Source organism: Excalfactoria chinensis, chromosome 29 (genome assembly GCF_039878825.1).
Source record: "Excalfactoria chinensis isolate bCotChi1 chromosome 29, bCotChi1.hap2, whole genome shotgun sequence".
Classification (NCBI taxonomy): Eukaryota; Metazoa; Chordata; class Aves; order Galliformes; family Phasianidae; genus Excalfactoria; species Excalfactoria chinensis.
The window spans coordinates 899,273-923,420 of record NC_092853.1 but is presented as its reverse complement, the minus strand read 5'-3'; the positions used below and the strand labels follow the sequence as shown (position 1 = coordinate 923,420).

Sequence of the window (24,148 nt, the reverse complement as noted above, 5' to 3'; positions counted from 1 at the left end):
ATTAGGCACCAGGTGCAAAGGGAATCACTCCTATCTTGCATACCTGTAAGCAGAAGTGTTACATATTTGAAAGCCAAGCTGATACATATCCAACAAATTTCCAGGAACTCATCTACATATTCATTGTTTCCAGTAACTCATTTTCATACTGCCCCTCACTCTGGTGCACTTTATAGTGGGGGTCTCCCTCCAGTGGTCTAGGGGATGAAGACAGATATCTTCTTCGTGTAGGCTTGAAGTCTTCCTTGCTCTGTCCTTTTTACATTGTCGTGTTTGATAGAAGTAGTCCGATTCCAGCCTAGTTCTTGAGACATGTTCCCTTTAGTGTGCAGGATGTTCTTCCCTTGTCTTAACCGCACATCCCACTTGGTTATAGGCCCAAAGACCTGACTTTATACTTTGAGATTAACTCTTTTACTATTCCATTTTGTCCTAACAGATCATGTTTGCCTAGCAGAAGTGCAAATGCCTCATCTGGAGAGCTCTGCTCCTGGCCCATAATAAAAAAGACACACAGACAAAGGCAGGGACCCTCTGACTTCTCCTTTGCAGGGTCATCATTCAGCTGAGGCAGTCAGTGCAGGTATCTCATCTTCAGATGTAAAAGCCTGGGGTTGAAATGAGATTCAGTTCCCCACAGACGCATGGGAGATGGGACTCCTCCTGGCTTAGAGCAGATGTGCACAAGGAGTTGCTGAAGTTACTGAAGGACTTCTTTGCATCTGTCTTCAGTGAGAAAAGCTCACCCTCAGGAATCCCAGACCCTGGAGCTTACTGAGAGGGTCTGGGGAATGGAAGACTTGCCTTTAGTCAGGGAAGAGGTGGTCCGTGAGTGCCTAGGCCACATTGATGTTCACAAAGCCATGTGACCCAAAGGGGTGCATCCACAGGGGTGGAGGGAGCTGGCAGAGGTGATTGCTTAACCACTCTCTATCATCTTTGAGAGGTCTTGGAGAATGGGGAAGGTGCCTGAAGACTGGAGGATAGCCAATGTCACTCCAGTCTTCAAAAATGGGCAAGAAAAAAGATGCAGGTAATTACAGACCAGTCAGCCTCACCTCTGTCCCTGGAAAGGTGACGGAAAAGCTTGTGCTGGATGCCATCTCCAGGCAACTGGAAGAAAAGGAGGTTATCAGGAGTAGTCAGCATGGGTTCACCAAGGGGAGGTCATACTCAACCAACTTGGTAGCCTTCTATGACATTGTCACTGGATGGGTGGATGGGGGGAGAGCTGTGGATGTAGTCTACCTTGATTTCAGCACGGCATTTGATACTGTCTCCCATGAGATCCTTATAACAAAGCTGAGGCAGTGAGGGATAGATGAGTGGACAGTGAGGTGGGTTGAGAACTGTCTGACTGGCAGAGCACAGAGGGTCGTCATTGGTGGTACAGAGTCCGGTCTGAGACCTGTAAGAAGCTGTGTTCCCCAGGGATCCGCTCTGGGTCCGGTCTTGTTCAACATCTTCATCAGTGACTTTGATGAGGGAGCAGTGACCACCCTCAGCAAGTTTGCTGATGATACAAAGTTGGGAGGATTGGCTGACACTCCTGAAAACTGTGCTGCCATTCAGTGAGACCTGGACAGGTTGGAGAGATGGACAGTAAAAACTTGATGAGGTTTAACCAAAGCAAGTGTAGAGTCTTGCACCTAGGGAGGAATAATTGCATGCACCAGGACAGGCTGGGGGAAGACCTGCTGGAGAGGAGCTCTGCTGAGAAGGACCTGGGCGTCCTGGTGGATGATAGAATGGCCATGAGCCAGCAGTGTGCCCTTGTAGCCAAAAAGGCCAATGGCATTCTGGGGTGCATGAAAAAGAGCGTAGCCAGCAGGTCGAGGGAGGTGATCCTCCCCATCTACTCCTGGTGAGGCCTCATCTGGAATACTGTGTCCAGTTCTGGGCTCCCCAATACAAAAAAGACAGGGATCTCTTGGAAAGAGTCCAGCGGAGGGCCACAAAGATGGTAAAGGGCCTGGAGCATCTCCCCTGCGAGGAGAGACTTAGGGAACTGGGTCTGTTTAGCCTTGAGAAAAGAAGGCTGAGAGGGGACTTGATCCAGGTTTATAAATACCTGAAGAGTGGGAGCCATAGTGGCGAGGCTGGTCTGTTTTCAGTAGTGCGTGGGGACAGGACTAGGGGAAATGGGTTGAAACTTCAGCATAGGAAGTTCCGTGTGAATGTGCGCAAGAACTTCTTTACAGTGAGGGTGACGGAGCACTGGAACAGGCTGCCCAGGGAGGTGGTGGAGTCTCCTTCTCTGGAGATATTCAAGACCCGCCTGGACGCCTACCTGTGCGACGTGGTGCAGGAAGCCTGCTTTGGCAGGGGGGTTGGACTCGATGATCTCTAGAGGTCCTTCCAACCCCTACAATTCTGTGATTCTGTGATTCTGATCTTGAAAGATCGCATCCATTTGTTCTACAGAGGAGAGGACAGCATCTCTCTCCTTACCAACAGACATCTCTACAAGTGCTGTTTAATTCCTATAAATTTGGCTAGAAAGCCGAAGCTGTGGATCTAATGCCCCTCCATTGTTTGGAAAACTATAACGCTGAGTGATGACTTGATCTTTAAAGTATATTTACTCCATCTTCTCAGTCAGGGTGGAATTCACATCTCCTTTGCCTCTTCCATTCACTCCTCCCTCCTCTGGCCCCAAGAGCCATTCGGGTGAGAGATTTCCTTGGAGAGGGTTGAAGAGAGGTACTTAAATGGTTTTCACCTCAGAACCACTCTGCTGTGGGGCTGTAAACACACCCCTCTGTGCACCCATTATCCAGGCACAGCAGTTCTCCTGTAGGCAGGGAATAGCTAGACAGAATTGGATAGGATTATAGGGAGCAAGTGCTGGAAGCTTTACATTCAGCATTTCTTCTAATGTCTGTGCCCTAACACATCCCTGCTGGGAAACGCAGGTATTGAGGAGATAAAATCATACGTCTCATCCACAAAAAAATCAGACCTGCAAATACAGAAGTGGTAAGCTTTCCAGCTTATCTGATTTCCTTATATTTTATTTTATTTTATTTTATTTTATTTTATTTTATTTTATTTTATTTTATTTTATTTTATTTTATTTTATTTTATTTTACTCCTTCATCATTCCCTTCCCTTCCCTTCCCTTCCCTTCCCTTCCCTTCCCTTCCCTTCCCTTCCCTTCCCTTCCCTTCCCTTCCCTTCCCTTCCCTTCCCTTCCCTTCCCTTCCCTTCCCTTCCCTTCCCTTCCCTTCCCTTCCCTTCCCTTCCCTTCCCTTCTCATTTGTCCCCCTTCCCCCTGTCCTTCCCCCTTTTCCCCTTTTCCCCTTTCCCTTGAACAGACGTGAAAATAAAAAGAGCACTTTTCACGACAGTTGTTAACTCTCTGCCATCTTTCACCAGAGTCACGCATGTTCAGGGCTAGCTCTGCAACCCTGCAGATCATTTGGGTTTTGTCCTTTTGTTGTCCACGAACCACATAAGGTGCAATAAGGAGAAGGTAAAAATTGTTAATCCTTTCTGAAATGTTAGGTGTCCCGTGTTGTGTTTATTTCATTTTGTATGTGGCTGAATTACATCATACACCAGAGAAGTCCCAGAAAAGATTCTTGAAGGGGTAAGACTTACAGTAGAGGAACTGACTTCCTTGTCAAAAACAAAACTATCTCCTTTGTGGGCTGCATAGCACAGCTCTTTGGGGTCCATTTCTTTGGCTGCACGGAGACCATCTTGACAGTGATGGCCTACGATCGCTACACGGCCATCTGCAGACCTCTCCACTACACCACGCTCATGACCAGGCGCACGTGTGGCCGCATGGTGGTGGGCTCATGGCTGGGAGGCTGTGTGCATTCCATTGTGCAGACTCTTCTGACCACTCGGCTGCCCTTCTGTGGCCCCAACAAAGTTGACCACTACTTCTGCGATGTCCATCCCCTGCTACGGCTGGCCTGTGCTGACACCTATGCCGTTGGCATCACTGTCATTGCCAACAGTGGGATGATAGCTCTGAGCTCTTTTGTCATCTTGGTTGTGTCTTATGTGGTGATCCTGGTTTCCTTGAGAGGCCGCACATCCGAAGGACGGCGCAAGGCCCTCTCCACCTGTGGGTCCCACATCACCGTGGTGGTTCTGTTCTTCGGGCCGTGAACGTTCACCTACATACGCCCATCCAGTGATCTCTCGGAGGACAAGATCGTGGCACTGTTTTACACCGTCATCACCCCCATGCTAAACCCCCTCATCTACACACTGAGGAATAAAGAGGTAAAGAGTGCCATGAGAAAATTGTGGGGTAGAAGAGTAGATAGTGAAGAGGCAAAGGTGTAGAAATGTGGACACTTTTCCCAAAGGATCTGTCATGATGATATATTTGGTCAGCATTGCCACAAAAATGTCTTTTGAATAAAAGCTGCTTGTTCACTCAGACTGAAGGTTCATCTTTTGGTTTGGAGGACATTGTAAACCCTGTGACAAGTTGACATTTCCTGTCTGTTTTCTTGTCAATGAGCACAGGCCCCCAGTGGGGCACCACCTAGGCACTACCTGAAACACTGGCAAATAGATAAACAGCATCAGAAATACTAAACATGCTGTAAGATCTCAGTGGGCTCTCAATTAAAGCTCTGATATGAGGTGTCAGCAGGACCATCAGGGAGTGTGAGTGGGAGACTGACTGGTGGAGTGACTTGCTGGCATCCCCGAGGGAAGGGTGACAGTGAGATACCCCCAGAAAAGTGGTTGACCCCCTGCCCTGTCACAGTTGGACAGATCTGACTGATGAGGAGGGCTGGAAGAGAGTCCCAACTTGGCTTCATGGGCGCCCCCCTGCCTGCCTAGCCCTCTTCCCCAGCTCCCTCTAAGCAACAGGGTCGAGCCTGCATGGGTTCATGACCAACTGTGTGACGAGACTGGAAGACAGGGGCAAGGTTGTTGATGAAGTCTACCTAGACTTCAGCAAAGCCTTTGACACTGTCTCTCACAGTATTGTTCCAGGGAAACTGGCTGCCAGTGACCTGGACAGGTATACCCTTCTTTGGATAAGGAACTAGCTAGAGGGCCGTGCCCAGCAGGCAGCGGTTAATGGAGTTAGGTTCAGCTAGTGACCCATTACAAGTGGTGTCCCCCGGGGGTAGGTACTGGAGCCCATCTTGTTTAATATCTTTATTGATGACCTGGATGAGGGGATTTAGTGTACCCTAGGTAAGTTTGCAGATGACATCAAGTTGGAGGTGGTGTCGATCTGCCTGAGGGTAGGGAGGCCCTACAGAGGAATCTGGATAGGCTGGAGAGCTGGTCTGAGGTTAATGGGATGAGGTGCAACAAGGCCAAGTGTCTCATCTTGCACTTTAGCCACAATAACCCCATGTAGCACTATCAGCTTGGGGTTGAGTGGCTGGATGACTGTGAAGAGAACAGGGACCTGGAGGTGTTGGTTGATGCTCGGCTGAACATGAGCCGACAGTGTGCCCAGGTGGCCAAGAAGGCCAACAGCATCCTGGCCTGTATAAGAAATAGTGTGGCCAGCAGGAGCAGAGAGGTAACCATCCCCCTGTACTCAGCTGTATATCCCTTGAATTTCTTTGCGGAAAGGCCAAATCAAGGCATGATCATAGAAACACAGAAAAGAATCCCAGAATCATTAATGTGGGAAGAAACCCCTAAGATCATCTAGTCCAAGCACTGACCCATCCCCACCATGTACTCTGAACCATATCCCTCGGTACTGCATCTCCACGTATCTTGGACACCTCCAGGAATGGTGGCTCTACCACCTCCACGGGCAGCCCATTCCACTGCCTGACAACTCTTTCTGAGAAGGAATTCTCATAACATCCAACCTAAACCTCCCCTGGTCATTCCCTCTCGTTCTATCACTGTTCCCTAGGAGAAGAGACCAGCAACCTGGTCTACCACAGCAACCTGGTCTACCACAGCCTCCTCTCAGGCAGTTGTAGAAGGCCATAAGGTCTCTCCTGAGTCTTCTCCAGGCTGACCCATCCCAGTTCTCTCAATTGCTCCTCATAAGACCTGTGCTCCAGACCCCTCACCAGCTCTGTTACCCTTCTTTGGACACATTGCTCCTGTGCAGTTGTCTTTGTTTGAGCTGTTTGAGCAGGAGCAATGGACTGGACGATCTCAAGAAGTCCCTTCCAATCTCAAAGGCTTCTGATTCTGTGATTCTATATTTTGTGTTAAGAAACAGCTCTGAGGAGCTGAGACAGCGCTCATAACAAAGAGATGGGAGAGCTGGAGCACAACTGCCAGTCTGGGGAGGAGGCTCTTCCTTCCCCTTCCCTCTTCTTCAGAAACCACATCCCTCTGCCATCCACTGCAGGAGCCCTCTGTGCTGGAGTCATGGTAGTGTTGGAAGCACTTAAGGCACAGTAGGATGGGGTCCTGGGCAGTCTGGTCTAGTGGCTGGTAACCCTGCTCATGGCAGGGGGTTGGAACTCAGTGATCTTTAAGGCCCTCTCCAATCTAAGCCATTTTATGATTCCATTTCCTGTCATCGTTCATCTGCTGCTTGAGGCCGCTTCTCTGCTCTGACACCCCAGAAGATGTTGCAGAAAGGAGACCAAAGCATGCAGATGAACACGTTGGCCATGGTGGGAGTCCCCGGGGCTGGTAAGCAAGGGGGTTTCTGAAAAGCGTGTTTCCACATGGGGTAACTTTTCTTGTCAGCACTGGTTTCAGAATCTATTTTAGTGCAACTGTCTGAGACCACTGAGAAACTTCAACGTCTTGGTCTTGCTGTTCCCTTACACTTTATGTCATGAGGCTGTGGATCAAACCCCATGGATTTCAAAACTCAAACAGACCTATTTGTTTGTCTGTGGAAGCTGTGGGACCAGGACCTCCTTTGGGATATATACTGCCACACTTCAAAAAGTTTACTGTGAAAGTTGGTTTTGTTTTTGTTTTTGTTTTTTTTTTAATCAACATAAATCACAGATGGTGTCAGTGATGAACATTTGAGCTCAAAACATAATTCTTCAATTGCCACTTTATTTTTCTCTGGGTGTTTAGGCATGTCCCATGTTAAGTTGTTTCTGCTGGTAGGCAGAAGGGAGGGGCTGCAAAACGGGGCCGATGGCTGTTGGTGAGTGACTAAAACTTCTGTTGGATGATAATGTGCCCATGAGAACAAGTGCTGAATTTCTCTTGCTTCTTTAATCTGTAATTGCCCACCTTTCATTTTCTTCTGCTGCTCTTTTTTTTTTTTTTTTTTTTTTTTTTTTTTTTTTTTTTTTTTTTTCTTTCCTATTTTCTAAGCCTCACATTTCCTCTTGGGGAATTATCTGCTATGTTCTCTTTGCCGCATGGAAACATGACACAAATCAGAGCAGAAACCAGAGATAATTACTCTGAAGTCAAACACAAATTCCATTCAGCTTTTGGCCACCTGTATTCCAAGGCAAACTATTTAATAACGTTGGTTTGCTCTCTTGGGAGGTTACTCGAGATGATTTTAATGAGGTCTCAGTAGATGTGGTTAAAAAGTCGATGCCTGACAAATGGCGGTGATTCAACTCAGCGCCTGAGTTTCAGTGTGTTTAAATTGGCTCCGCTGTGCATTATTAGAGTCTCAAGGTTTCTCTCCTTGAAGTTAGCAGCTCTCCAATTAGGCACCCAGGCTTGACTACGGCTCTAATGTAGGGGACAGCAAAAGACTGCCCCAAAGGAAATATGGCTTAAGGCGTCAGCAAATTTAGCCACTGGTGCTGAGCAATTCACATTAAGTTCTGTGTAAGTATTATACAATATAATGCCTTTGTAAGCTTCGATTTGTAGCTCACTTTGAATGCTAAACAACCAAAGTCTTATTGGGCTATAGGCCAATACACTTGGGAATGTACTTCAGCAATTGTGGAGGCTGAGTTATCAGCACTGGGTTGCTAAGAGCAGGCCTGGGATTTGACATACCAGTAAGCAAACAGCCCCCGCACAGAGTGGAGGCCCAATCTGAGGTCAGTCCCAACCCAGCACTGCTTGCCCAGTGGCACAGCAAAGTGCTTTGGAGCTAAGGGCCATGGATGTGACATTGCCCTCCGATGCCTCTCTGTCTTAAAGAACTTCTCCCTTAGACCCAGCCTAAATCTCCCTTCTTATACTTCCCCTTATGATCAGTTCTAAGATTTTTTTCATCAAGTGAAAGGACAATCATAGACAAATAAAACTATTACATCACCCCCAAGCACTTGTTACTCCTTGGATTTGCTGGAGTTACTCTGCCCAGCAGAGAATACCGTGATCATCATTAAGGAAATGGAAGGAAAGCTCCCCAGCACAGCAAAGTCTGAACCACAGATCCAATTGGTGACAGGAGGACAGCTGGCCTGGGTGATCTTGGAGGTCTTTTCCAACCTTGGCGATTCATTATGGTTCCATGAGAAAATTGATCATTCATTTCAGTTACAAAGAATAATTTTAGTGGAATCACTCCAAAATCATATACATAAAAAAAAAAAAAAAAAAGAACATCCCACACTCTGAACACAAAATACTACAAAGACACTTGTGTTGTATGTACTGCCAGCTTGTGGGGTAGTTGTGCTGGTGGCTGTACACAGGGGATGAATTGGAACAAGTGGGCATACTCCAAAGGTCTGCACAAGCACAGCAGGACAGGCCTGTGGTTTCTCAACCTAATTCTGCAGAGGAGCTGTTGCCGAAGTCATTTTTGCCCCATTACGTGCAGGCACCAGACCAAGGTAAGGTGGTTGGAAAATAGTGATAAAGACTTTGTAAAGGTGACAGAAGTGTGGCTTAAAGAAATCAAAACTCTGGACTCGTGTGATACATAAAATTTCCACTATCTGGAGTGGTCCCTGAGGCGTACTGGTAAGGACCCATTGAGAACGATGCCTTCTATTCCCATTTCCTGAAGGTAGACTCGAGTATGGAACCACAGCTCAATGGGAATGTTCTACAACACCAGTGACTGGAATCCAAAGATTTGGGGCAAGGGAGTTGTTTTATTGCATTGCCACATCCCTGCAACTCTTTGCACTCTTAAAGTGCCTTGTATGTGTGTCCAAGAAAACCTCAGAGACACTCCTCCCTAGGTACACCCTGAGCATATAATTACGACACCTTGTTGATGAAGAGACACTTACTCGTGCATCTGGGCTGGCATTCTGGCTGATGCTCATGTGTCTTTTAAGGTCTTCTCCAATACAAGTCCATCTGTGACTCTACGCGAGAAAATTCTTTTGGTGCTAAACCAGGACTCAGCTCTTCCTTAATTAATTGGTGCTCTGAAGTCTTCCGTGGAATCATTTTTCCGTCACACAGATCTTCTATCTGGATGTAGAAAGGAACAGAAGGACAGGCAGGTTTCCTGGAGATGCAGACCGCAGTATATCACCTGTAACAAACCCCTTGCTGCAGTGAGTATTTTCATGTGGTTTCCAATCTATTCCACCTGACTAACTTACCATCTTCCCAAGTGATGCTGTGATTTAAAACACCACGAGCCTTTTATTCCTGCTTAAGCATTTCTTACGGCAATTCAGTGAATTTGGTAACAGGGAAGGAGGTGCTCGTGCTGCACATAATCTCCCTCTAGAATGACTGCATAAGTTATTACGAGTTATGCTTAATGTCGCAATATGCGCCGAGTCTTCCTAGAGGCCTCTGAAGACAGAAGTACAATGCCCAGCTAGATCCTGAAAGTGCTAATACTGTTATGTCTTTGTCTTCAACTCTTATGATCTCCAATCTCAGAAAAGTTAAGCTTTTTGATTCATCACTTTACACTTAATATTATCTGTATCTCTATCATCTCTATCTCTAGATATTTACTTTTCCACTAGGTGATGCAAACTTGGAATTGTTTTTAAACTGCAAAGCAGACCAAAACATCACTTTGTTAAGGAGGAAAATTAAAATTTGACTGTTATTTTTATTTTTATTTTTCCAGGTACATCTGTGAAATTTCCACAAGGAAAGATAAGATGCAGAGGGTCAACACGTCAACAGTATCTGAGTTTATTCTTGTAGGCCTTTCTGATGCTCCAGAGGTGCGTTTTCTTCTCTTTGTGCTACTTCTGGGTATCTATTTGGCCACCATGGCAGGCAACATCACAGTCCTCATTGCCATTAGGACAGATGCTCACCTTCACAACCCCATGTACTTCTTCCTTGGCAACTTATCCTTACTGGATATCATATGTCCCACCATCACTGTGCCGAAGATGTTGCAGGCCTTGCTGTTGGGGAACAAGGTGATTTCATTCACTGGTTGCATGCTCCAGCTCTTCCTCCTCATTGATGTTGTAGGCACCGAGATTTTTCTCTTGGCTGTGATGGCATACGACCGTTACGTTGCCATATGCCACCCACTGCGGTACATGAGCATTGTGAGTACGAAGCTGTGTGCTCACCTCACCATTGGCACTTGGGTAATTGGATTTCTTAATTCCCTGTTACACACCTCTCTGATTTTTACACTCTCTTTCTGCGACTCTAACAAGGTTGACCAGTATTACTGTGACATACCCCCTGTTCTGGCACTCTCCTGCTCACCCACTGCCAGCCGGGAGTTGGTGACTCTCACAGTTGCTGGGATCCTCGGAAGCAGCGCCTTTGCAGTCACTCTCATCTCATATATCCACATCCTCTTTGCTGTCCTGTGCATGAACTCTGCTGAGAGCAGCCACAAAGCTTTTTCCACGTGCAGCGCTCACTTGACAGTGGTAAGCCTTTTCTATGGGACCACCATCTGCACGTACGTACGGCCTTCCTCCACCTACTCACCTCACCAGGACAGGATAGTTTCCATGCTATACGGGATCCTCACTCCCCTGCTAAACCCCATAATTTACTGTCTGCGGAACAAGGAAGTCCAAGGTGCCCTGGGGAGAGTGGTCAGCCAGGTGAGAACTGCTTTGAAGAAACGAGAGCATCTCTCCCCTGGAGTCCAACCATTAGGGTAGACACTGCTGGTTTGGACTTCTCTCGTCTTGCTTTAATCATCCAGAAATTAGGCACAGGAATAGAAACCCCTGCTCTGCACTTTACCTTCCCAGGTAAAAGGGAGAGGTGTGCACCTCCAGAAAGCCAGCAGTGGCACAACTTGGGTCGCCATCAAAGGGGGAGGGAACCTCCGTTGGTCATCTTCCTCCACTGAGCACAGAGCAAGCTTGGATCTGAACCTTGATCTTAGACACAGGTGTTGAACGTTCCTCTTGCAGTAAATGTCACTGGAGGTGTCCTTACAGATGCACAGGCCTCTGTGTTAAAGCAGCTTATAGGACCAGTTCTTCATACTGACAGTATCGCTCCTGTGAAAAAGAACACAAGCACATCCTCTGTGGGAGTCTGACTAGAGGGAAAGCTCCTGCGCCTTCATGTGAGTTCACCAGTCTGGGTGTCCCTGACTGACATGTTGAGAATCCAGCTGCAGTGCCAACAAGCACATCTGGCCACAGTGCGCCACGTTTCTCAGTCTGCCAGGCTCTGATTCAGCTCCCACATTTGTGGGATGTCAGACATGCTGGTGCTGGTTTGTTAGAAGGAATACTGGAAAATGCTATACAGTAGTTGGGGTGACAGGGAGGCTTTCTAGTCCTGCTTTTTCTGTCACCTGCTGCTGAATAGCTGATGTGTTTTTGTTGTTTGCATATGGCTCCTTACTAAAAAGCAAATATCAAATACGTTCTCAGTGGTCTTTTCTGTGATTCATGAACCTCCCCGGGAACAACTTGAGGCCATTCCCTCTATGCCTATCACTAATTATGTGGGAGAAGAGGCCAGTGCCCACCTTGCCACATACTCCCTTCAGGTTGTTATAGAGAGTGATAAGGTCTCCCACGAGCCATCCCTTTTCCAGTCTAATCAACCCGTTTCCTTAGCTGCTCCTCATAAGATTTGTGCTCCAGACCCCTCACCCGCTTTGTTGTCCTTCTCTGAACACGCTCCAGAGCCACAATGTCTTTTTTATAGTGAAGAGCCTAAAACTGAACACAGTACTCAAGGTGTGGCCTCACCAGTGCCAAGCACAGGGGAATCATCTTCTCCATAGCCCAGTTGACTACACAGTTTCTGATACAAGCCAGAATGCCATTGGTCTTCGTGGCCACACCGCTGGCTCACATTCAGCTGAGTATCAACCAACACCCCCAGTCCTTTGCTTTCATGCAATCTTCCACCCATTCTGCCCCAGGCCTGCAGCGCTGCCTTGGGTTGTTGTTGCCAAATGGCAGGATTCAGCATTTGGCCTTATTGAATTGGCTTCCCATTGGCTTCAGCCCAGCAATCCATATCCCTGTGCAGGATGTTCCAACCCCCAGGCAGACCAACGCTTTCTCACAGTTTGCTGCCATCTGCAAACTCACTGAGGGTGCACTCAGTCCCCTCATCCAGGTCATCAAGAAAGGTACTACACAGGACAGGCTCCAACACCAACCCCTGAGGAACACTGATGAAAATAGTAAAGAGAAGTGGCCCCAGCACTGAAACCTGGGGAATATCAGTCCTGAATGGCCTCCAGCTGGATAACTCCATTCACCACGGGTCTTTGGTCACAGCCACCCACCCAGGTTTTCACCAGAGAAGCACACACACATCCAAGCCACAGGCAGACAGTTTCTCCAGGTGAACACTGTGGGGAACAGTGTCAAAAGCTTTATTAAAGTTTAGAGGCCAACAGCAACAGCTTTCCCCTCAACCACCAAGTTGGTCACCTTGTCACGATCAGACATCAGGTTAGTAAAGCAGGACTCGCCTTTCATAATCTCATGTTGACTGGTCCCAGTCACTTGGTTGTCCCCTACATGCTGTGCTACTACACTCAGAATTATCTGCTCTATAACCTTCTTGGCAACGAGGTCAGGCTGACAGGCCTATACTGGATCCTTCACCTGACCCTACTTGTTGATGGACATCACATTTGTTAGTCAACTGGGACCTCTCCTTTTTGCCAGGACTGCTGATAAATGGTGAAAAGCATCTTGGCGAGCACATCTACCATCTCCCTCACTACTATTGGGTGGATCTCAGCTTGGGATCTGAGACCTGTGTGTGTCTAGCTGGTGTAGGTGGTCACTAACCATTTCTTCTTAGATAATGAGGGCTTCATTCTGCTCCCAATCTCTGCCTTCCAGCTCAGGGGGCTGGGCACCACGGGATAAACTGGCCATACTACTACAGACTGAGGCAAAGAAGGCAGCAAGTACCTCAACCTTTCCCGCTTCCTTTGTCACTCTTTCCCCTCACATCCAAAAAAAAGGATGGAGATTCTCCTTAGTCTTCTTGTTGCTGACTTACTTATAAAAGAACTTTTTATTGTAAGCTCCAGCTGGCCTTTGATCCTTCTGACTTCCTCCCTGTGCAGCCTCATGGCATCTTTGTAGTCCTCCTGAGGGGCTTTCCCCTTCATCCAAAGGTTACTGTCATCCAAAATTCATGAAGAAAATTCTAAGTCCAATACAGTGTTAGAAAACATCATTTCTTTATTCCTCTGACACAGAGTGGGCAACTTGAAAAGCAAACACACCTTCTCAGAGTTAAGGTTCTGCATTTGAGCAGTTCAGACGTAGATACATGGGCACACATATTCATTCTTTTCCAAGAACTCATTCAGTCATGGGGTTATCCCAGGATATCAGTCTGTGACGGGGGGGCACAATATCAGCCCACCTCCTCCTCATGCCAAGCCTTCTGGAGAAGCTGCCTCCCCTCTCCAAGAACCCAGACTGCCCCAAAGGGAGGTAATAGGGAACCAGAACCTGAACTCTTTGATGGGCACTGCTCTGCATGAAGTTGTGATGTGGGATACTGACAACAGAAATCACAAAACCACAACGCATTCATATATGCTAATGTCCTTCTGGGCATGCTCAGTTGCATCTAAGGTGGTTGTACATTCGCTTAATCCCCATTTTTCCATCCTCAGTCTCATCACAGAGGCTTTTGGCTGACCCTCAGCTGTTATTCCTCAATTTGGTGGATTTCCATTGCTTGGGATGCAACAACAAGCAACTTTCCACCGTGGTGAACTCTAATCCAAAACAATATATGAGAAATCTGAGGAAGAAGTCCTTGCACCTGGTGGGCACAAAGATAAAAGTGGACTATTATGACTCCAATGTGTCTTGTGAAGCAGAATTGGTGAGAAAAACAAGGCCGTTCACACATTAAGCTATCCTGAAATGGAAGTTTCAGAACTAGCACTCATTGATTCCTTTTGCTAAACAAAGATGTTGGTCCTTAAATTCATATACTGACCCCTATTTTCTAGGCTAACCAGTCTGTATCAGTGTGAAGACAGATCCATAAGTGGATTCATGAGGGGAAGAAAAAAACCAACATACACACACACAAAAAGAACAGAACAAACAAAAATAACCTATCACCAAAACAAAACAAAACAAAAAAACAAAAACAAAACAAAACAAAAAAACACACCCAAAACACACCTCAAAAATACCCCGAATAAGGCAAGATAAATATATGCAAAATAAGCATGACTTGGGCTAATGAAAATATTGGGTATCCTTGCTCATAGCAGGTATGAAAAACTTATCAATGACTCATTTGGAGCACTAATTGCTTCAGTCCCTACAGACAAAGGTATTTTCAGATCTGTTTGGAGCACATATATTTGCTGGCTCTAGTTGTGCCCGCATGTTTTGGTTCATGTCCTTCTTGTCCTTAGCCTGAAGCTGAACCCACACAGGTGTCTGAGGTGCCTACTGGGATGATGTCCTTTGCAAAAGGAATCAATGAGTGCTAGTTCTGAAACTTTCAACATAGCTTGGTGTGTGAACAGCCTTGTTTTTCGCGCCAATTCTGCTTCACAAGACACACTGGAGTCATAATAGTCCGCTTTTATCTTTGTGCCCACCAGGTGCAAGGACTTCTCCCTCAGATTTCTCATCTATTGTTTTGGATTATAGTGCACCAAGGTGGAAAGTTGCTCATTGTTGCATCCCAAGCAATGGAAATCCACCAAACTGGGGAAAAACAGCTGAGGGTCAGCCAAAAGCCTCTGTGATGAGGCTGAGGATGGAAAAATGGGGATTAAGTAAATGAACATACGACCTCACAGATGCAACTGAGCATGCCCAGAAGGACATCGGCATAGATAAATAATTCATTGGAAAAGAATGAATATGTATGCCCATGTACTGGTTATGGATGTCTGAACAGTTCAAATGTAGAACATGAACTTTGAGAGAGCACGCTTGCTTGTCAAGTGTCCAGGGAATAAAGGAATAACACTCTGTGACAGCACATTGGAGTTAAGAGAGTTTTATTCCCAGATTTTGGATGATGGAACATCAACACCTTATTTATTTATTTATTTATTTATTTATTTATTTATTTATGTATGTATGTATGTCATTTAGGGGCATCTCTGATTTGATCAATTTTGTACGAGAGCAGATATTTGTCTCATTTCAGTGCTGTACAGGATTGATTTCCATCAGTCAGATGCCTCTAGCCCTGTCTTGGTGCACCTTTGTGCTTTTCTCTGATGTGTCACCCAGCTTTGTTTTTCCTGAGAGAAATAACACAATGCTCACATTCCTCATTTCCAAGCTCTGCTTCATGGGTTCTGTTTATTCCTACGTAATGCTTTCACCTTTGCACATGAGTTATGCTTCTCCCAGCCAGTAGAAATAATAGTAATGTTCTGCTAAAAGGTAAACTTGTGTGGAATTTATCTCCAGAGCTTACTGTGTCTTGTCTTGTAGTCAGCTGGGATTTCAGAGATGTTTCAGGTAGCCCACTCTGCAGGCAGTTAAAATCTTTTAGGCTGGTTCGTTGCCAATGAATTACAGACAGCCCAGAAAGTGGAGTTTTTATCTCCAGGGCTTATATCTGTAAAGGCTGTGCGGAGGGAGAATGTCTGCTCCTCGAAGGTATTGGTCAGGGCTCTTTACCTTTGTCCTATCCCTACAGACCCCGCTAAAGAGTCTGGCCTCTTCCTTCTTACAGCCCCCCTTTAGATATTGAAAGGACACTCTCAGGTCACCCTTCTCTTCTCCAGGCTGCACAGCCCCAGCTCTCAGCCTGTCCACACAGCAGAGGTGTTTCATCCCTGGGTTCCTATTTATGGCCCTCCTCTGGACGCACTCTAACAGCCCCATGTCTCTCCTGCTCTGAGGACTCCACATCTGAACACAGTGCTGCTGGGGAAGCCTCGCCAGCACAGAGCAGAAGGGCAGATCCCCTCCCTCTATCTGCTGAGACAAGTTCACTCACTTTGTTACCAAGGGAAGCCTGCTGGAGGCCATGCCTACCAAGCTGCTGAGTTGAAAAAGCACTGGGAACACGCTGTCAGAGGTATGATTTGAGCTTTGAGTGGTCCTGCACAGAACCAGGAGTGGCAGTTAATGATCCTCATTAACTCTTCAGGTTCAGGTTATGCTATGATTTCATGATTCTACAGACTTGCAGGATGTCTGTCACTTGTTCTCGGGACTGCTGTTGGGTTACATGGGCATTCTGGTGGTGCTGATGAGCTACATAGGAATTTTGGCCCTAGTGCAGGCAGAGCTGATGGCAGGAGTCACTGCCCAGCCAGGTGTGCGCGACCCATCCCAGCTGAGCAGGGATACCAACGTAAGCCGCAGGGCCATTGGCTTAGCCTGCAGTGATCTCACGCTGCTGGAGGATGTTCAAGCCTTGTCTCTGTGCCTCTGCTGGATCCAGAGCTCAAGATGGAAGAGCAGAACCTCTGTGGGTGTTGTGTTTTAATCCAGGAGGTGCCTGAATAACACACGCTCATCTGCTCACTCCCCACTCTTCCTAGTGATCACTGATCAAGAGAGGGTGTCACTGGCCAACAGGGGGCTTCATTGGTCATCGGGAGATTGGAGGTGTCCATGGGAGGGGATGTGCAGACCTTGTTCTGGGTGATGGGGCACTGATGCAAGAGGACTAAAGCTGATCCAAAGGAGGGACAAGTGGCTGCAATAAGAGAGGGCGTAAAAGGAGGGTGACATAGTCACACTGTGTCCATGCATAGGTCAATCAAAGTGTAACAGGTTTGGGAGGAATTGTATGGAGGAGCTAAGAGAGAGCAGAGGGAGGATATTGGGGCTGCTTGGCCCAAATAGCTCCCAAAGAGCCCAAAGAGCTCCATCCTTTAGGACTTTAGAGCAGATGATGAGAGAGGGTGGGGAAGCCCACAAGGGTGCATGAAACGGTGTGCATGGCATGGAGCTGGGGAAGCTTCCCAGCATTTTGAGGTGATCACTGGCAGGCAGGGAGAGATCCAGGCAGTCTGTGCTGAGCATGAGAACAAGGACACAGACACAAAGCGTGTAGCTTTGCTGAGGGATTTATTGATCATCAGAGGGTGTCATTGATCATCATGGTCTTCATTAGTCATCAGAGGGCAACGCTGGTCATCAGAGGGCTGCAATGGTCATCAGAGGGCAGCAATGGTCATCAGAGGATGTCAGAGAGCATCAGCGGCAAGGAGGAGCCTTGTCCCTGCAGGGTTTGTCCCCAAGGACTTAGGGCAAGAGGACTGACAGCAGCCAAGAGCCAAGAGAGCCGTGAGGATGTGGGTCCCCTGGGGACAGAAGCCACAGGCCCTTTCCCACCTGCATGGTGACTCTGGGCCATCCATAGAGCACCCTGAGCCTGCCCCCTCCAGATCAGTTCCTCTGCACAGCCCCATAGAGCGCAAGGGAAGGGCTGGAGGTGACAGTGCCCGGATTTCCCTGGAAGAGGCCATGGAGAGTCCCCTCCATACCATCAATTCCCCGCCCCTGATTCCTGGTCCTCAGGGCTCCAGATACACCCAGGGTCCACCAAGTGCTCTGTGGTGTTGTAGGCATCCCCGTGCTGCTCACCTAGACATGTAGATCTAAGGCCGCGCGTTTCACACGTGGGGGATTCTCATTTGTCTGGCTGAGCAGTTTCTGGGGAAAAAGGGGCTGTTAGTGACACACCAAGGGTATCGAGAGAATGGAACACAATGGGGGCAATAAGACACACTGGGACACCCTGAAGGTGCAGGGACCCATTGTGGGCACTAGAACATCATGGCCAAGGCATGGTCCTGTAGCCAGCTCAGCCCCAACTGCCCCCATTGCCTCCTTCCCCTGCCCATTGCCCTCACACATCTGGAGGGAGCCCAACAGCAGCCTTGGGGCTGCAGGGGTGTCCACAAGTCCCAGGGGAACTGAGAAAAGCAAGAAATCCCAGCCCCACCCTCGCCCCAGGGTCACCCAACTCACCAATCCAGGAAGGACAACATCAACATCTCGTGGCGGTTGCTGTGGAAGAAGAGCCGTGGGGCAGCCATGAGGGAATTTGAATCTGGGGGATCACAGGGTGACCCCATCCAAGCTGCCTGGTTGGTCCCAGGGAAGCCCCCACCCCCATGGCTGCCAAGGTCTGTGTGCGCCTCTGCCCATGGATCAGGATTGGGCATAGCAAGAGGGTAGGGGCTTGAGGGGCCCAAAGGAGGGGAATAGCTGTGCCAAAAGAGCTGGGGGGACCAAACAGAGAGGAACAGGGATCTCAAAGAGGGGACAATCAGGGAAAATGAAACAAGGGGATTGTGGACCTAAAGAGGTGAGAATCGAGATGCCAAAGAAAGGAGATCTGTTGGTGCCAAAAGGATGGGATATGGGGACCCAAAGAGAGGGCATTAGGAACCGCCAAGAGAAGGGATTTGGAGAACCCAGAGTATAGATGAGTAGGGTACAAATGGAAGAAATTTGGATGTGCCAAATAGAGGGGTGGCCTCTGCCAGGCAGGGACAGACCCTACCTGCTCCTGCAGAGCTCCCTGCAGGGCCACTCTTGGGCACAATCAGTGTGGCTGCCCAAGCACTCACCACAACAGTTTCCGAGTGAGGCAATTGCAGAACTGGCTGTGGGGAGAGGAGTAGGACAGATCATGAGAGAGATGCTCGCATCGGGGACCACCAAGGCAAATCACCTCCAGCCCCAGCCCACATCCCCCACGGATGCTTCACCTCAGCTTCCACTGTGCAGCACAGGGCAGCGAGGAGCATCACGAGGCTGAGCACAGCTGCCTTCATCTTCCTCTGTGCTCTGGGAGCTGGGTGAAGCTGCAGGAGGCAAGGTCTGCATTTATCCTCCCAGAGCCCCTCCCACTGCCCCGATGCCCCTGGGCTTGGCAGACTCCCCTGACATGGACTGAGCCCAGCATGCAGCCATCCCCTTCCTTGGCCCCAGGAAACAGGAGGAAGCCAGGGATCAGATTAAGAACACTGAGTGCTGGGATCACGATGGCACTGAGCCCAAAGTCCTCAGGTCTCAGCACTCAGCACACATGGCCCTCCTGACCCCCAGGACCATCCAGAGTTGACGCTGTCCTAATATCAAGGCTTTGTCCAGGGACTCATCCCTGAGTTCTGTCCGGTCCTGTGAGGCTGCAAGGTGTGAGGCTGAACCTTTGGGCAACTGTGACACAGCATTTGTGGACAGTGGGAAGTGTGAGGGCAATAGGGACATGGGTGGTGAGGAAATTACGGAGACATTTGGAAGGCAAGGGGTCCCAGGGATATGGGGACATGAAGATACGGGAACATCATGGGGACATGAGTGTATCATGGTAGTACGGAGACATAATGGAGTATTGGTAGCCTGGTCTGGTGGTTGGTGACCCTGCACAAAGCAAGGGGATTGAAACTAGATGATCATTGTGGTCCTTTCAACCCAGGCCATTCTATAATTCTGTGTGGGCTGTGGGGACAGTTGGGTGACAGAGACACATAGACACAGGGAGGTTGGCAGTGTTCACTCAGTGCCTTTGTTGTCAAGCAGGAGCTCAGGAGTGAATAACAGAACTTGGCTATGGCTGATGTGTTCCCTCCTCATTTATTGCTGCAAAAGACAAAGACCAAAACTTATAGAATCATGGAATCTCAAAATCCTGGATTACCTGAACCATGGAATGACAGACTCATAGAATCAGTGTGGTGGAATCACAGAACCATGAAATCACAACACCATAGAACTATGGAATCTTGGCATCATTGGGGTGGGACAAGACCACTTAAGTCACGTCAGGAGATGTGTCATGTATTTTCTGTTGTCTTTACATAACCAAGAGAAGAAGTCCCCATGTTGCATCCAGAAATATGCATTGCATGTCTGAGATGGCAGTGGTGCTGCCTCTGTCCATGAGGACAGTTTGCCATTAGGACACACAGGCACGGAATCCAAGGCTGGGGGTGAAAATTGGCTGAAGGTACCTGAGTAGGTTCTGAAGTCACTGGGCTGTGTGGTTGAGCTCCAGCAGAACAAAGGTGTCCTATGGGTTTTGTTCCTGTGATGACCCAACCTCCTGTCATGGCTTCAAAGAAAGTGAGTCTTGTTTTATCTGCATGAAAGGAAAGAAAGAATAGAGAGCTGATAAATGGCTTACAGCTGCAAACAACTCGAGGATTCCACAAGGAAACATGATATGCCAATTTGAAGTGCTTCATCTGGCAGAACAGCCAGCTGGTCACAGCTTTCACGGGGCATTTCCCATAAAGAGGAGAGCTGCTGTGGGTCATCTCTGAGAAGAACACGTGAATGTTTACTTTGGAAACTGCCCAGAGAGCAGCCAGCTGGAAGAGCTTCCTTTGGGCTGCTTCTGCTCTGCGCAGTATTTGTCAGAGCTGATCACTGCTGCCTCATTCACTGCACTTAAATGTAATGTGAAATTGCCCCTACTCTGGGGTTCTTTTGGAAAGAACCAACCAATTGCCCATATCGCCATCACTGAGGAATCTTGACTGAGGTGCGGTACAGACTGTCTTTGAGATCAATGCAAAGCAGCTGGATGACACTTGATAGCAATTTCATGTGAAAGGTTCTCCTCGGGAAAACCCCTTGGTTGGATTGATGACATCTAAAAAGAAATACTCAGGCTTTTGTAACAGTCAGACACTGAACGAGTGAAATGTGACGTGGTCTGAGTTCTCAGGCTTCTCAGCCAACAGCCTCCCCTGCAGCGATCTCCCCATCACGGCATCATTTAGGTTAGAAATGACCTCTCAGGTCATCCAACTGATAACTCAGATAAGAGCTGCATCAAAAGTAATACCCCCTCTTTTGTTACCTGGGCCATAAGATCAGAGGCGGATGTTGGAGATGTGTCTGTAGAGGTTGAACTCTCCCATCAACATCCCATTATGTGTTGCAGCCGTGTGACAGATGGCAGCAGAGGGGCAGTCTGACAGAATGGCTTTTGACATGGAAGTGCGCATGAAGCAAAGTTGTGACATTGTGTTCCCACCAGCAGAAAAAGGTTGCACTTGTTGACATTCAACAATGCTTGCTGAATGCTCCTGGAGACCAAAGAGTGGATGTGAACAGAATGAGGCAGTGGCAGGTGTGTTTCAGCAGTGGTAACAGTGGGTCACCTTTGCTGGTGCGGATGCTTATGAGCAGGGCATGTAGGCTCCTATTCCCTCCCCTCAGTCTCTCACCTGTGTTCTTCAGGCTTCTCCTAACCTCCTGTGTAAGTCATCTCATTAGTACAGCTTTCTACCTACCAGGTTATGCTCCAGAATGGCTCTGTGGAACCTATCAGAGCTTTGTTCATGATTCCTCTTCCCCAGACCATCCTGGAGACAGTGACCACCTCTGTGTACAAAGTGGAAGAAGCCCTGAAGGAAGCTTGGGAACTTCTGACATGACAACCCACATCCAAGAACTTGTCCTGTGCAGGTTCTCACAGGGAATGAGCAAGAGGGGACCTGAATACCAACGTGCAAACCAGCTGCTGCTGCTGGCCTCTCAGAGGCCACTGCACAGTTTGATGAACAGCTGTGTGCTTCCTGCTGGACTGTGGTTTTCTGAAAACATGTGATCCCAACAGCTCCAGAAATGTCTCACAAGAAAGATGACAGACAGAGTGACTGCATGTCCTTTATTCTCTCACGGTTCACAGAGATCCTGGTTCATTATGTAAAGTATGTCTGGGCTAAACTACATAGGTACAAGCTCATTAGGAATTGATTTGAGTAATGATGAAAAAAAAAAAAAAGTGAAAAACATTACAATATTAAAAAAAAAGGAAAAAAAAGAATAAATTGCAAAGATAAAATGGCACAAAATAAACAGTAAAAGAGAGCTTGATTCAGTAAAAACTGCATTACAAGTCATGAATTCGAAAAGATGGGGAGATCACTGCTAATGAAACACATTTGTTTATCACTTTCCTCACTGCATCCTTGACCTCCTGGTTCCTCATGCTGTAGATGAGGGGGTTCACTGCTGGAGGCACCACCGAGTACAGAACTGCCACCATCAGTTCCATGAATCGAGAGGAGACAGAGTGGGGATTCAGGTATGCATAAAAGCCAGTGCTGAAAAACAGGGAGACCACGGCCAGGTGAGGGAGGCACGTGGAGAAGGCTTTGTGCCGTCCCTGCTCAGAGGGCATCCTCAGCACGGCCGTGAAGATCTGCACATAGGACACAACTATGAAAATAAAGCACCCAAACTCAAAAGGCACACAAAATACAATAAGCCCAAAATCCCTGAGGTAGGAGCCAGAGCAGGAGAGCTTGAGGATCTGGGGGATTTCACAGAAAAACTGGTTGACAACATTCCCTTGGCAGAAAGGCAGTGAAAACGTACTGGCAGTGTGCAGCAAGGAATAGAGAACCCCAGCGCCCCAGGCAGCTGCTGCCATGGTGGCACAAGCTCTGCTGTCCATCAAGGTCCCGTAGTGCAGGGGCTTGCAGATGGCAATGTAGCGGTCATAGGACATGATGGTTAGAAGGAAATACTCTGCTGAAATAAAGAAGAGAAAGAAAAAGACCTGTGCAGCACATCCTGCGTAGGAGATGGCCCTGGTGTCCCAGAGGGCGTTGGCCATGGCTTTGGGGAGAGTGGTGGAGATGCAGCCCAGGTCGAGGAGGGCCAGGTTTAGGAGGAAGAAGTACATGGGGGTGTGCAGGCGCTGGTTGCAGGCTACGGCTGTGCTGATGAGGCCGTTGCCCAGGAGGGCAGCCAGGTAGATGCCCAGCAAGAGCCAGAAGTGCAGGAGCTGCAGCTGCCGCGTGTCTGCCAACGGCAGCAGGAGGAACTCGTTGATGGAGCTGCTGTTGGACATCTGCTGTTCCTGGGCTTGGAGTCCTGCTCAGAGTGCAGAAGATAATGGCAAATCCAGACAATTCTCAGAGACACTCCTCCTGCTATAGTATAATAATTTTCCTTTTCCTTTGGGAAATTGATAATTTAACTCCAGAATTTGAAGTTATTTTCATGAATTTCACCATCCCCTAAAGAGTAGAATATTAGGGAGCTCTTACTTTCTTCTCATTTCCTCATCATATCCCAGCCTCCTGGATACTTTCCTCTTTATTCCAGCTGCTCTTTGAGACCCCAGCCCCAGCAACTGTGCTCTTCTAATCATCTCATAGAAATCAGCCTGTTTACAGGACAAGTGAATTAATTATGTCTGCAGAAAAGAACTATCACTGAAACTGACTGTATCCTTTCAGGAATGATAGGCTGAAAGCACAACCTCTGTGACTATCCACAACATAACCAATGCATGGGGAGCTCCCGAAACTGGAGAGTCTCAGAGCTGTGTTCAATGTTGACAGCCCCTATTAGATTTCTGACCCTGATCCTCTCCCCTTCACTCAGAACAGGAAATGGAAAATCCCTGCCTTGGCTCTCTTGCAGACTACCCTCACAAACATTCTGTTGTGCAGTGGAGCTGTGATCCCTCTGCCCCAGGCAGCAGCTGTGGCAGCACAAGCCCTGCCGGGGGGTTCCTTCCCCCCACACGTCTCCCTGCAGAGTTCTGGGCAGCTCCCCGGGCAGGCTGAGTGCTGAGCCAGGCAGTCGGCAGAGTCCCTGCCCCAGCACATAGCCTGTGGCACAGCAGGGATCATGCTGTGCAGGACAGACATGGGAAACTGCCTGCAGCCCCGGCTGCACAGCCTGCAGCCGTGCTAGAGCACGCAGCCCTCAGGGCTGTGATCTGATGCTGCACCATGGAAGAACTCAGCTGGAGCAGAAGGCTTTTTCCACTGTAAAGTAACATGCAGAGCCTGTAGCCAGAGCTGCTATGGGATGTCCCTGGTTTGATAATCCTCTATGAAAAGCAGCTGCATAGACAGCAGTGAGACTTACCGTGTCATGGTCAGTGAGCAATGCTCCTGCTGTGAGCTCACAGCCCACTCACACCGTGCACATCAAGTAAGCTCTCTTTCCCCTTTCTC

The 24,148-nt window shown here is 48.2% G+C and overlaps 2 protein-coding genes and 1 pseudogene across 2 annotated transcripts; 2 read left to right on the top strand and 1 right to left on the bottom strand.

Moving 5' to 3' along the window:
* The first annotated feature begins 204 nt into the window (after nucleotides 1-204).
* Nucleotides 205-4,305, top strand: LOC140263380 (olfactory receptor 4S2-like; annotated as a pseudogene).
* Nucleotides 4,306-4,865: 560 nt separating this feature from the next.
* LOC140263379 (olfactory receptor 5V1-like) lies at nucleotides 4,866-21,604 on the top strand. Its single transcript, XM_072358260.1, has 3 exons — nucleotides 4,866-4,999; nucleotides 9,902-10,856; nucleotides 21,527-21,604. The coding sequence occupies exons 1-3, from the start codon at nucleotides 4,866-4,868 to the stop codon at nucleotides 21,602-21,604; spliced, it is 1,167 nt and encodes a 388-aa protein (XP_072214361.1).
* A 458-nt stretch (nucleotides 21,605-22,062) lies between these two features.
* On the bottom strand, nucleotides 22,063-23,028 carry LOC140263378 (olfactory receptor 14A16-like). Its single transcript, XM_072358259.1, has one exon. The coding sequence runs from the start codon at nucleotides 23,026-23,028 to the stop codon at nucleotides 22,063-22,065; it is 966 nt and encodes a 321-aa protein (XP_072214360.1).
* Between the last annotated feature and the right edge of the window lie 1,120 nt (nucleotides 23,029-24,148).

Bases quoted from the DNA above. Each gene is read 5' to 3' on its own strand.
- LOC140263379 (XM_072358260.1), top strand. From the start codon at position 4,866: ATGACCAACTGTGTGACGAGACTGGAAGACAGGGGCAAGGTTGTTGAT. The intron at 5,000-9,901 runs GTATACCCTTCT...TTATTTTTCCAG, and splicing joins GCTGCCAGTGACCTGGACAG to GTACATCTGTGAAATTTCCA. The intron at 10,857-21,526 runs GTGAGAACTGCT...CCTCTTCCCCAG, and splicing joins TGGGGAGAGTGGTCAGCCAG to ACCATCCTGGAGACAGTGAC.
- LOC140263378 (XM_072358259.1), bottom strand. From the start codon at position 23,028: ATGTCCAACAGCAGCTCCATCAACGAGTTCCTCCTGCTGCCGTTGGCA.